Raw genomic sequence first — 14487 nt, 5'->3', positions numbered from 1 at the left:
AAGGCATGTTTCTAATACAGTTTTCTTAGGATTCCCTCTGTTTTTTTGCTCTTCTCTTTGTTTCCTTTCTCTTAAGAAGGAAAGGTTCTTCCTTCCTTCTACATTAGCCATCGTATGTATGTTGGGTCTTTTCCATCTCTTGTTTTTCCTTCACATTTTTCCAATTGTATTCCCCACCATCATTTGCAGTCTCCTCCAATCTACAGGCTTATTATCCACTGCTTAAAAACATTCTCAAACATTTCCCTCTGCCAAAAAGACCCTAATAACTCATTTAGTCTCATTTAGTTTATTTTTGTTTAAATCTTTTTCCTTTCTCAAACCTTCGAACTTCTTGAAAGAATAGTGTTACTCTTTTTCTCAATTTCCTGTCTTCCAGCCTGATTTGGCCTCTCACCTATCTGTGCAATGGAAATAGTCCTCTTTAAAGATCATCAGTGACCTTTGTGTATCACTTATATTCTTCTGTTCACTCATTTATTCATATCCACTCAGAAAATATTTGCGTTTGCTATGCATCAGACACTTGCTTGATAATAAAAGTACATTTGAAAAAGATACAGTCCTTTTTGCCTAAGTTTGTAATTTGGGTAGAAGAAAACAAACAAGTAGGGAAAGAACTATAAAGCAGTGAAGAGTCACAGTTATGTAAGCATAAGGCAGTATGAAAGTATCAGAAACGGTGTATAACTCAGTCTTTAGGTGGTCATGAAAGCTTTTGTGAACAGGAAAGGTTTTTTTCCTTTAAGTCTTCTCTTAAAGGAAAAAGATAAAGTATTCAAAAGAAAAGAGGAGGAACAGCATTCTAGCAGGAAGAGTATCTGAGGAAGGAATTTCAAAGTTGATATGCTTTTGGTTATTTGCAAATTCAGTAGCAAGAGGGGAAAATTTGGAGAACTGGATGGTGATGATGCCCTGAAACAAGGGTTCTACCTGGATTGAGTTTTTCAAGTTCTCTGTCAATGTTTGTGTGCCCGTGTGTTTTAGGGCTGGGGGACGAGAGAGCTCTTGGCTTTTCATCTGATTCTAACAAGTCATAACCTATATCTTCACAGCATGTAGAGCTACTCCTATAAATGTAGTCATGGATCACCTTATGAAAGGCTTTGAATACTAAGGAGACACTAAACTATATCTTAAAAACTCTAGTTTGAAGATGTTTAAGAAATACAGCAATGTGCTCAGATTTTCCTTTCTGGGAAGTTCACTCTCTGTAATGTGCGTTATAATATGAGACAAGCAAGACTGCAAAAAGGGGAATCTAGGACAATTAAGTAGTCCAGGCATGAGACTTATCATAGAATTATTATCTATGGTGGTGATCATAGTAGTGTGAAGAGGAAGGGCTGAGGCAGAAACATTGAGAAGGGAGAATTTAGATTTCAGGGGAGTTCTCCCCCCTCATACAGAGTACACACTGCACAGCCCTGCACAGACCCCCACCCCCTCCCAGTGCTTACTCATCTCATTCTGGTGGAACTAAATGTCCTGTCCCGAGTATTTTGTATTTCTACTTTAAAAAAAAAAACAAAACCTTATATTGTATTGGCGTATAGCCAATTAACAATGATGATTAACAATGTTGTGATAGTTTCAGGTGGACACCAAAGGGACTCAGCCTTACATTTATATGTATCCATTCTCCCCCAGTCTCTCCTCCCATCCAGGCTACCACGTACCATTGAGCAGACTTCCTTGTGCTACACAGTACGTCCTTGGTGGTTATCCATTTTAAATATAGCAGTGTTGTACTTCTACATTTTAAATTATTTGAGCTTGGGGCTGTGTCTCTGGATTTTTCTCTTCCTCATAGCACCTGAGACAGAGAATGAGTTTATACAGCATCTGCTCTGTTCTGAGAGCTTGCATACGAGTTCATTTAATGCTACAATAACCTTAGGAGATGCGCACTTCTCTTATACCCCGTTTTCAATTGAAGAAGAGTCGCAGGAAAGTTAAATACTTTCCCCAAATCATGCACTTGGTGAATAGTAGACCTGAGATTCAAACCCAGGCAATCTGGCTTCAGAGTCCAGGCCCCTAACCAGGATGCCAGACCTCCTCAAAATTGTAGTCACATTTTTAAATGACCATCCAGTGACTAGTAAATTTAAAGCAATAGATAAAATGTTCTGGTCTCACAAGAATAAATGTAGTGCTTTATATGATTTGTGTGGAACAGCTAATGAGATTGCTTTCTAATGTTTTTGTTTTAATCCTTTCAGAACCAGTTCAGAGATACAAAACTTACCACAGTGATCTCTTTAGTACATCCAGTGAAAGTCCATCTGTTATATCCTCTGAATCTGATTTCAGACAAGGTAAGACATCTAAACTAGCAAAATGTTCTTGAAAAACCATGATTGTGCTGTTTGATTCCATTTATACCAGATACCTAGAATAGTCAAATAATACTGTCAGAAAGTTCTTTTGAAGATGTCGGGGCAGGAATGGGGAGTTAGTGTTTGATACGGACAGTTTCAGTTTAGGAAGGTGAAAAATTTGAGAGATATATTATGGTGAGTATTGTAAAACAATGTGAATGCACTTACTGCCACTGAACTGTGCAGTTAAATATGGTTAAAAATAGTACGTTTTATATTATGTGACTTTTACCACAATAAAAAAAATTTTTTTAAGGAAATTATGATTTTTGTTCTCTTTCAATAGTGTTGAGAAATAAGGATGTGAACAGAGTAATTCTATATAAAACTTTTAAATTATAAAAAGCTTCCAATTACTCATTTTAACACTGTTATAGGAACCTAAGGGCTTCTCTCATAGCTCAGTCAGTAAAGAATCTGCCTGCAGTGCAGGAGACCCAGGTTTGATTCCTGGATTGGGAAGATCCTCTGGAGAAGGAAAAGGCAACCCAATCCAGTATTCTTGCCTGGAGAATCCCACAGACAGAGGAGCCTGGCAGGCTACAGTCCATGTGGTTGCAAGAGTCAGATACGATTTAGTGACTAAAACCAGAATAGGAACTATATAGCAGTTTCATCAAACAGCAGTGTAGTCATTTTCATAGGAGAGGAAATAATTCATTGTTTTCAAAAATAAAATGACTTCCACTAAAGAGTTTAATGACCTTATGTCATTAATTTGATTATATGAACATGATTTGTGAAAATTATCTTATGTATCTTCTGAGTGCTTATGTTTTAAATAAGATTATTTCATATTTTTATGATTTGTGCTGTTCCTTTTCATTCACAATTAGTGAGAAAAAGTGAAACTTCAAAGAGATTTGAATCCAACAGTGGTCTCCCAGGCGTAGATGAAACCCCAAGTCAAGGCCAGTCACAGAGACCAAGGTATGTAATATGAAAAAATGTTAATATATTTCTAGTTGCATGTGGTTTTTTTATTCATTAGAATCAAGGAGAATTTTTTTTTAATTATTCTCTTCCCTCTGTTTTCTCCATTTTCCTTTTCTTACCTCTTCTTTAAGTTCTTGCAAATTCAATTATGTAAAAGATGTTACAGTTGTTTGAGTTATTGGAATCTTTTAAAATTAGAATTGGCCCTGATTATTTATAGTTGGTGCTTGATTTTTTTTTAATTGCCAATATGAATATAAAATAACAGTAAGGAAGTTCTAAAGGTATAGCATTAAACATCTGTGAGAAGATGTAAACTTTGATTTCTAAAAGAATAATGCTTCTTTCAAAAGGTTGCATGGGCTCAACAAGTAGGCTTTCGGTACTATTTGTTGAATGAATAATTAGTAGATTACTACTAAGTAACCTATTATGTAAAATCTATTATATAAAAAGTTATCACTACATCTTCCTGGATTAAAAGAAGCTATCTTGTACTTAAACTTTTTTTTAAGCCCAGTTTGAACTGTTTAGAGTTCATTTTCATACAGAAACACTCAGTATACTTATAAGATGGCAATTATTCTTGTGCTAGGGTTAGGATGGTGGTATTATAACTATGGGTTGATTTACTTTGTTTGAAGTGAAACCTGTCAACTCAGTACTGAATATATTAATGTGTGTCTTCTTCATGTGTGCACAGGTCCCTTACATGAACAGAAGCATGTTGTTAAAGTTAAGCATTAATTTGAAATTCATAATGTAATATTAGAAAATCAGAGGTTGCTTCAGAATTTACTACCAAACTACAGTAATCCTTTTAAATTTGATATCTCAGTTCATTTGATTTAGGTACCATTATATACAAAAGGATCATTTGGAAATTAACAAAAACCTGCCCCTTAGCTGATTAATTCTGGCAGGCACATGTTTCATACCCATAAACTATTAATAGTCCGGGTAAACCTACCCATATGATTAAAGCAGACAATTTATCCAGGGTTAATACTCCAAGTAATTACATACATTGCACTAAAATTATTCTGTAATATTCCAGTTTTTATAAAATTTATGTCTTTTTCTCTTGTTCCTTTTTAAAATGTCTGTGGTGCTTTCTGTGAGGAAAGTTCTAATCCGTATTCATTTGCCTAAAGTGTTGTAATCTTTACATAATAGTATTGTATATTACTGTAACCCCACTGTGGGAATAGTAATTGCAATGACCCTATATTTTGGTAATTTTGACCAAAGAGATTAGAGACAAAGATAGATCTATGCTTGATAGTAAATAGTTTCATTAAAGAAGCAAAACTTTTTGGAGATGACCAGCAATAAGAAGCAAATGTTGTATGACCCAGCAATCCCATTGCTGGGCATACACACTGAGGAAACCAGAGTTGAAAGAGACGCGTGTACCCCAATGTTCATCGCAGCACTGTTTACAATAGCCAGGACATGGAAGCAACCTAGATGTCCATCAGCAGACAAATGGATAAGGAAGCTGTGGTACATATATACAATGGAATATTACTCAGCCATTAAAAAAAATACATTTGAATGGGTTCTATTGAGATGGATGAAACTGGAGCCCATTATACAGAGTGAAGTAAGCCAAAAAGAAAAACACCAATACAGTATACTAATGCATATATATATGGAATTTGAAAGATGGTAACGATAACCCTATATGCGAGACAGAATAAGAGACACAGATGCATAGAACAGTCTTATGGACTCTGAGGGAGAAGGTGAGGGTGGGATGTTCTGGGAGAATAACATTGAAACATGTATATTGTCGTGTGTGGGGCAGAGCGCCATTCCCTGTTCAATGCATGGCACGGGTGCTCGGGGCCGGGGCGGTGGGATGGCCCAGAGGGATGGGATGGGGGGGGAGGTGGGTGGGGGGTCCAGGAGGGGGAACACATGTAGACCCATGGCTGATTCATGTCAATGTATGGCAAAAACTATTACAATATTTTAAAGTAATTGGCCCCCAACTAAAATAAATAAATTTATTTAAAAAAAAATTTTAAAAAAAAGGGAAAAAAGAGAAAAAAAAAAAGAAGCAAATGTTGAATTGCATTAAGGTCTGTGTTGAATTGAGGAAGTCACTCCTCTCTATATATGTAATTTGGAGAAAGCTTATAATTAATATGATGCCTTTTTAGTTTAATCAAAAGAAGGAATAGAGAGCAATAGAAGAATTGTTGGAATTATATGTTAAAATTGATTGATTTTATAGTCAGTTTGCTAGTTATTTAGAAAACATATTCCTCCAAACAGAGTTAAATCATTTTGTGAGATTTACTTCAGTTTTCTTGATAAGGTAACTCAAAAGCATGGGGATTATAAGAGAATCTGAGTTTTGACTGTTTCCACTTTTTTTTTAGGAAACAATAACATTACAGTGTTAGTTCATCAGATCATAATTTAGTGATAAGCTGCTTTTATTGCACTCTTTAAGATGGTAAAAAGCACAACTTTATGTTCATAGCATCTGCATTAGATATAGGTGAAGCAAAAATGTTTCTTTCAAGGAGAAGTTGACTGTTGTTTAGTTGCTAACTTGTGTCCAACTCTTTGCAACCCCATGGACTTCAGCACACCAGGCTTCCCAGTCCTTCACTGTCTCCCAGAGTTCACTCGAACTCATGTCCATACGATCGGTGATGCCATTCAGCCATCTCATCCTCAGTTGCCCCCTTTTCCTCCTGCCCTCAGTCTTTCTCAACATCGGAGTCTTTTCCACTGAGTTGGCTCTTCACATCAGTTGGCCAAAGTATTGGAACATGCAGCTTCCAGTGAATATTCAGGGCTGATTTCCTTTAGGATTGAATGATTTGATCTCCTGGAGTCCAGGGGACTCTGAAGAGTCTTCTCTGGTACACAGTTCAAAAGCATCAATTTTTTGGTGCTCAGCCTTCCTTATGGTCCAACTCTCACATGACTATTGGAAAAACCATAGCTTTGACTTTGTTGGCAAAGTGATGTCTCTGCTTTTTAATATGCTGTCTAGGTTTGTCATAGCTTTTCTTTCAAGGAGCAAGTGTCTTTTAATTTCTTGGCTGCAGTCACTGTCCACAGTGATTTTGGAGCCCAGGAAAATAAAATCTGTCATTGTTCCACTTTTCCCTATCTATTTACCATGAAATAATGGATCAGCAAAGAGTCGGACACGACTGAGCGACTGAACTGAACTGAATGGGTCAGGATGCCATGATCTTAGTGTTTGAGTGTTGAATTTTAAGTCAGCTTTTTCACTCTTCTCTTCACCCTCCTCAAGAGGCTCTTTAGTTCCTCTTTGCTTTCTGCCATTGGAGTGATATCATCTGCATATCTGAGGTTGTTATTTCTCCTGGCCATCTTGATTCCAGATTTGTGTATTTGTTACATTTAATGTAAGATGCTAAAGTCTACTTCTTTTAGACTACTCAATCTCTTCCTGTCCAAGGAAAAACACATTAACTGAGGTAGTGTCTAAATTCCTTATTCAAGTACAGAGTTTTCTGTATGTGTACAAAGTCTTCTGATAATATCTCTAACATGCCAGTACACAATCAGGAGGTTCTGTTTGTTCTTTAGGTCACATATTTGTGAGGTCTATAAATAGTTCTGTATTTAGATATGTTGCATGCTTATTTATAAAAATTTCCATTCCTTTATCTAGAATGAAATGGAAAAACAGATCCACACAGTGCTATTGATTTGTATCATAGTGGGTGGGGGGAGATTAACAGGAAGTTATGAGTCAGATCCAGCAGACTGAGTAATTTTGGATTTTGAACTATCAAAAGTGTCTTTCAGTGACCAAAAAAAGACATTCAAAGCTATTTTCCAAAGAGCATCTCTAAATTTTTTTGTCTGTGTTAACTTTTGAAGTACGGTTTATACATAGTGCCATTCCCACAGGTTCTATGCTTATCTGCTTAATGATGTAACCTTTTTTGTCTTGAGAGAACCTGTTTATTCATTCCTAAATCATCTAGGTTTTGTGAGTTTCTTGTTTGTTTACATGTGTTTTGTCTATATTTTGTTCGTTTTTGTTTTGCCTCTCAAACATTGCAATCAGATATTGTGTTGGGACACAAAATGGTGATCAATCATTGTTACCTGTTTGTTGCTCTCGTAGAAAAGAATTTGAATAAGAAGGCTAGTATATTTGGTGAAAATGACAGGTGTGGGTTAAAATGTATAGATTCAAAGTTTTATCATTTTCCTTGACCCCCGTTAAGTGAGAGTGAGCCATAAAATCATGTTCAATCATTGGCTCAATAAGTGATTATTGAATACCTACCTTGTACTGGGTATTTCTATGTACGGAAAATGAGATCATGAACAAGACGAAAAAATTCCCTCCAGAGATGTTATAGGGCTGAGAGATGTCCAGTAAACCACTAAAAAAAAAAGTAAGTAATGCACCATGAGAGTGTGATGATGCTTGGAAGAAAAATAAATCACGCTAAAGAGATAGAGACTGCAAGGGTGTGATGTCCATGTTCTAGTTCACTTAGATAGGCTGGTCAGAGGAGGCCTCTACCAAGGGTTAGGGTTAGAATTAGGGTTAACTATTTTGAGTATAATGGGAATCCATTGGATGGTTGAGAGCATAGAGAGCTATGATCATATTTACATTTTAATGGGATTTCTCTGATCTGTTCTGTGAAAAACAGATGGCAGAAGTAAAAGACTGATTTGGAGGCGATTACAGTGTTCCATTTGAGATGCATACAACACAGACTGGTTTGTTAGTGATAGAGAAGAGTTGGAAATAGATTTCTTCAAGGTTATGCCCTTAAGGATTTGCTGCTCATTCAGATGTGGGATTTGTAAGGAATCAAGAATGACTCCCGATTGTATGCTAAGCAACTAGTGAATGATTGAGAGAAGGTTGCACATAAAGAACAAGTATCAAGAGTTTAGTTTTAGACATCTTAGGCTAAAGATGCATGTTCACATCCAAGTAGAACACTCACCTAAGCAGGTGAGTAGAATCAGAATTCAAGGGAGAGCCTGGAGTTATGGAAATATAAGGTAATGGAAGCCATGTGACTACATGAGATCAGGTAAGTGTGAACTGTATATGGAGACTAGAAAATTTGGAGGTCTGAGCCCTGTTGTAGTCTAACATTGTTTTTGTTGTTGTTCAGTCACTAAGTTGTGTCTGATTCTTTGCGACCCCATGGACTGCAGCACACCAGGCTTCCCTGTCCTTTACCATCTCCCAAAGTTTGCTCAAACTCATATCCATTGAGTCAGTGATGCCATCCAACCATCTCATCCTCGGTCGCCCCCTTCTCCTTGTGCCCTCAATCTTTCCCAGCATCAGGATCTTTTCCAGGGAGTCAGCTGTTCAGATCAGGTGGCCAGTGTTTTGAAGCTTCAGCTTCAACACCAGTCCTTCCAATGAATACTCAGGGTTGATTTCCTTTAGGATTGACTGGTTTCATCTCTTTGCTGTCCAAGGAGCTCTCAAGAGTCTTCTCCAGCAACACAATTTGAAAGCATCAATTCTTCGGTGCTCAGTCTAACATTAAGAGATGAAGGAAGATCCAGAAAAAAAGACTAAGGAGGAGCCAGTGAATATTTATTTTTGGCTGTGCTGGGTCTTCATGGCTGTGTGGGCTTTTCTCTAGTTGCACCAGCAGGTTGGGCGGGGGTGGCAGCTACTCTCTAGTTGTGGTACACGGACTTCTCATTGCAGTGGCTTCTCTTGTTGTGCAGCACAGGCTCTTGGGTGCTTGGGCTTCAGTAGTTGTGGCTCGTGGGCTCAGTAGTGGCACACAATATTAGGTGCCCCATAGTATGTGAGATCTTCCCACATCAGGAATCGAACCCATGTCTCCTGCATTGGCAGGAGGATTCTTAACCACTGAGCCAAAAGCCCCAGAAGTCAGATGTTTAATGACTGAATAACCATGTTATATGATGCCTGGAGGTCAAGTAAGATGCAAACTAAGAATTATCCTTTGGCTTTGATTACAGTGAAAGCAATCTTTTCTGTGACTGGTTTTGGTGAACTGGTAAGGACTCAAACTATGGGTCTGAGTCCAAGAGAAAGTGGAAGATGAAGTGGAGATAAAATTTAAGGGACAATTTTGATGAAACTTACTCTAAAAGACAGCATAAAAATGAAATAGAATCTAAAAGGGAATATGGAACCAAAGGAGAATTTTTTTTGTTCTAAGCAGAAAATAGTACAGAATGTTTGTATAACATGAATAACCTAGTGGACGAGATGGGTGATGCATGTGAGAGGGTAACTGCAGGAGCGAAGACTCTGGATAGGGAAGAGGGTTGGAACTCCATGCACAATAGAGGTTTGAGGCATATGTAAGTGTGCAGGAGATCTATCCATTGTAACAGAAAAGAGCAGAACATAGATCTGGAAAGTCTGGTGGTAGAAGGATAGGGAAGTTGTTTCCTGTTTGCTTCTTATTTCACCAAGAAAATTGAAGAGAAGTCATCAGTTGAGAGAGAATGAGGGAGGAAGTTTTTGAAAGAACTTTGATAAAAAAAAGAAAAGGAAAAAAAATATGAAATAATTCTCTAAGAAAATGAATCACCATGAAGCACTGAGAACCCAGTGAGATCAGTCAGCATGGTTCTGCAGTTTCATGAGAGTTCAGGTCTTATGCCAAGAAATGATTTTCATGATGGGCTGTACAACTCAAGCAATGTAAGGGCTAGAGGGGGTTAATAGAATTAATGTATAACAGGTATAGAAAATGTAACATCTTATGGAAAAACTCAAACTAACTTTTCGGCCTATCCAGTATTAACTGGTTTTATGACAGAAGTGGAATGACATCTATCAGACGAATTACTGAAGACTGTGTTGTACCCTGAACGATAATACTTGTAATACCAGTATGCGATAAAGCAGTGTGGTCTAGGAGATAAACATTTCTAATTTCAGATCATAAACTAATCCATTAGTTAACATGACATTAAAAGTATAAACTCTAAGTCAAGATTTCTAAAGCATTAATATATCACATTTATAGGAAGTAAAAAATTTTAAAAAGTGACAGTTTTAACAGAGAGGAAGTGGTCGAGTCGGTGAACTAAAATTCCTGATAGAGTCAATGAATGGTTTGATGGAGAGTGTTAGAGAAAGTGAGCTAGAAAAAAACAAGCAGATTAGATGGAGAGGGTTTTGGAAGATAGAAATAGGACATTCTAGAGGCTGCACAGTTATTGTTACAGCCAACATGACTGTCACGGGAGCAGAATTCTGGCTGAGATGGAGGAAGCCAGGGTGTTGGAAGACTCCCCAGTCTCTGTAACACTGCCGTGAATGATGACAACAGTGGTGTTGGAGAAGACGACTGAGTCAGGCACTTAAATCTGTAATGCATAAAGAAGAGCTGGCCAGCAGAACCAAGTCTAGAGCAAAGCAGATCAGTGAATGGTTTGATTTCATAGCTCATATTTCAAGGAAAGGGAAGAGACCCAGGTTTGATGCCTGGGTTGGGAAGATCCCCTGGAGAAGGAAATGGCAACCCACTCCAGTATTCTTGCCTGGGAAATCCCATGGACAGAAGAGCTTGGCAGGCTACAGTCAGAGTCAGACACGACTAAGCAACTAACACTTTCAATTCAAGGAAGTTGGAGGCTCTTGGACGAGGAGTCAGTAACAATCTGGAAGCTGAAATAAAAATCCTAGGAAGCCTCTGTCTCATGTCCAGGCCCACTAGTACAGGATTATGAGGATAAAACAGCCCCAATCTGAGAGAACCACAGGGGGAGCAGTGTCAGAAGATGTTGAGCTGTTCAGGGAAGAGGCGGAGGGCATAGATCTACCCACTGAAAATCAGACACCACAGGATATTAATACATTAAAAATAGGACTGAGGTGTTACAGCAAAGGTTCTTTTGAAATGAAAAAATAAAATTTGTCTAAGTTCTAACATTTTTTTTCTTGATTAGGCTCAAAATACTTTCTTCTCAATCTACTTTTCTTTTTTCTATATGGCAGACAATATGAAGCACCCCTTGAAGGCAACTTAATTAATCAAGAGATCATGCTAAAACGGCAAGAAGAAGAAATGATGCAGCTGCAAGCCAGAATGGCCCTTAGACAGTCTCGGTTGAGCCTGTATCCAGGGGACACCATCAAAGCTTCTATGCTTGACATCACTAGGGATCCCTTAAGAGAAATAGCCCTAGAAACAGCCATGACCCAAAGAAAACTGAGAGTAAGTTGATTCTCAGGTTATTGCATCTAAACTTGGTCTCATAGGGCAATGTTATGCAGAGTACTTTAAAAAATTGTATAATTCTGAACTCTATATAGTTTCCATTGATGTTAAACATCTTGTTGGTTGACATTAAAATATTTAGCTCTTTTCATGGTTTCATTTTTACAGTAACATGAGATGGATTTATACTATCTTAACTGTATATTTTTAAAAGTATATTTGTGATCCTTAAGTCAACTGGCTTTATTCAGTATTGTGGTGGATTACTTTTTAATATTTATTATCCCACAAACCAAGAAGATCAGAGATAGAGAGTTCAAGGTTGGTTCAGAAGCTCAAGAATTCTATCAAGTGCATTCCATCTTTCTGCTCTGCCATTCTCAGAATTTTGACGGTAATTCTCTTTATCGTTAAAAGATGACTGCATTAGCTCCAAGTATCATATCCTAGTATTACAATACTCAAAGATAAGAAAGAACAAATCTTGTTATCTGTGAGGGAGTTTTCTTTTATGTGTTTAGTTGGTTTATTTTTCTTTCATAATATATCCTCTGTATTTTTAAAAACATAAGCTTAAAGTGAACATAGTCTTTTCTCATATAAAATATCATGAACATTTTACAACTTTTATAATATTATTGTTAAGGGTGGTGAGGTACTCCATTATGTGAACTTACCATGTACCATAATTTATTTGATCATTTTCCAGATATTGGACATTTAAAATCCTTCTAATTTGTAGTTGCTCTGAACATCCTGGTAGCTAAATCTTTGCAGATAGCTTCCTCCAAGTAGGATAGCCAAGTCAAAGGCAAATACCGTTTTAGACATTTTATACATATTGTCAAATTGCCCTTTAAAAATTTCTTCCAATTTATGTTTCCTCTGATCATGCCTGTTTCACCATATTCTTACTGACTCTCACAGTATTATTCTTTTTTTTTATCATCACCAATTTGATAGATAAGGCAATATCTCATTTGTACAGTTGCTTTACAAATAATTCTTCAAAAGCAAAGTGAATAATAGTAAAAGTGATAAAATCTGAAGTAATTTTTTTTTTTTCTTTCTAGTCCTATGCTAAGAAAGTATATTATCCTAATCCATTTTGGGTTTTGTTGCTTATTTCAAACAATCTTCTTAAAAGCAAATTTGTACATCTTGAAGTTGACAGATAAGAAAAAAAGTGTTGCATGGTGAAAATTACACTGAACTACAAATTAAGAGACTTGGATTCAATTTCTAATCATTTCATTTCTAATATGATGTCTTTATGCATATCTTAAACCATTTTGTGTCTCACTATGCCAATTTTTAAAATGTGGAATTGAGTTGTAATTTATAAGACAGATTCCAGTTTTAAAGTTATTAGATTTTAATAAAATATAACTCAATTGATTTTAAGCCAAAAGAAATTCCGTAAGACTTCATCAATTTGTCATTATAACCAATACATTTGTCAAAACTAAGCAGTAGTCAGGATAGCATGGGTTACCAATAATTAAAGGCACACAGAAAGCAAAAGGGGCACACATATAAACACATCTTTTTCCTAAATCATAGTTTCAGAGAACTAATACAGAATTTTGTTACATTGAAGAGTCATAAGTAATATTCTGTACCTTTATAGTATACCACTGTTATGTGTCATCTCACTAAAAGCTTGTGTCTCCCTTTAGGCAGTGCTGTCTGGCTCTTTTCAAAAATACAGACTTGTTTCAACAGGCTACATCAGTGACTAGAGAATTTGAACTGCTGATCATTGAAGAACCACATGGTATTTTTTCTTAAAAAGAAAAAAAAAAATGAACAGGAAGGGAAAATTCCCTAGCGGTCCAGTGATTGGGATTCCACACTTCAACTACAGAGTGTGGCCAAATAAATAAAGGAGGAAGGATACATTTTTGAGGCTGAAAAAAAGGGTTCTAGTATTCAGAGGAACGATTTCACAATTGAATTAATATTCTTTTCTAAAACATAACTTTTTATTTTTTCTAGATTATTTTTGGTGTAGACACATTTTAGTGTTCATACTCAGTTGCCTTAGTTGATCTGTATCAGATTCTGCCCTTAACATGGCAGACCATTGTCATTGCTTCTACTCTATTTCTATTTCCATTTAAAATGCATCCTGCTGGTTCACTGAAAATTAACAAATGCTTAAGGTTAAACTTTTACCTAAATGGTATCGGTCACATGTTCCACACTCCGTTGATTGGATAGAATTCCCACGTCAAGTAACCAAATGAACTGTACGGAGAAGATACAAAGAAGAAACCAACAAAAATAAATCTCCATATATCTGTGGAATGCACAAGAGTGTGCACACACACACACAAACACACAGACCACCTGCCTTTGGCCTCAAGATTAGCCCTGTGTTCACTCTACTTTTTTTCCCCTTTGGATGTCATGTTTCAGTCTATTCTGAATCCTGCTCCCCACTTGGAGTCCAGCTTGTTTTAAGTTATATTTTCAACCGATTGTTCCCTCTAGGCAGAAACCGCTGGATGTACAAGACATAAAGGGAAAGAGTAGATTGCAAAGTAGTAAATGCAGAGTGTGGGCTCGACTTCTCCTAGCTCCCAGGAGATTATTTTCGTAGTAGAGGCAGCAGTGCGGAGCCGAGACCATGACATCTATAATAACCCTGCATGCGTGCTGAGTCACTCAGTCGTGTCTGACTCTTGCGACCCCATGGACTGTAGCCCACCAGTATCCTCTGTCCATGGGATTTCCCAGGCAAGAATACTGGAGTGGGTTGCCGTTTCCTTCTCCAGGGATAATATCCCTAATTGCCATTAATTAGAACAAAAAAGTACAGAGTTCTGAGAACTTGGTTACCAGTGAATGTGCCTTTGTGGTCACACAGCAGATGTGGTCCAATAGAAGACTAGTTTTAGAACAAATTGAATATCACTCTCTGAAATAATAAGATATTCAATTATTTTTCACATTAGCAATAG

General features: G+C 37.0%; 1 protein-coding gene across 34 annotated transcripts in view; it reads left to right on the top strand.

Annotated features, from left to right (window-relative positions):
* Positions 1–14487, top strand: part of PTPN13 (protein tyrosine phosphatase non-receptor type 13) — a 209702-nt gene that overhangs the window by 114083 nt on the left and 81132 nt on the right. For all 34 annotated transcript variants that reach the window (XM_081581525.1, XM_081581496.1, XM_081581480.1 and 31 more), the window contains 3 exons: positions 2226–2321; positions 3221–3314; positions 11299–11518. In XM_081581525.1, the coding sequence (XP_081437651.1) occupies positions 2226–2321; positions 3221–3314; positions 11299–11518 (410 nt within the window). The remainder of the gene's footprint in view (positions 1–2225; positions 2322–3220; positions 3315–11298; positions 11519–14487) is intronic.

This window comes from Giraffa tippelskirchi, chromosome 1 (assembly GCF_054371585.1).
Source record: "Giraffa tippelskirchi isolate mGirTip1 chromosome 1, T2T-mGirTip1v1.2.pri, whole genome shotgun sequence".
NCBI classification, from domain to species: domain Eukaryota; kingdom Metazoa; phylum Chordata; class Mammalia; order Artiodactyla; family Giraffidae; genus Giraffa; species Giraffa tippelskirchi.
This window is presented reverse-complemented; position numbering and strand designations above follow the sequence as displayed.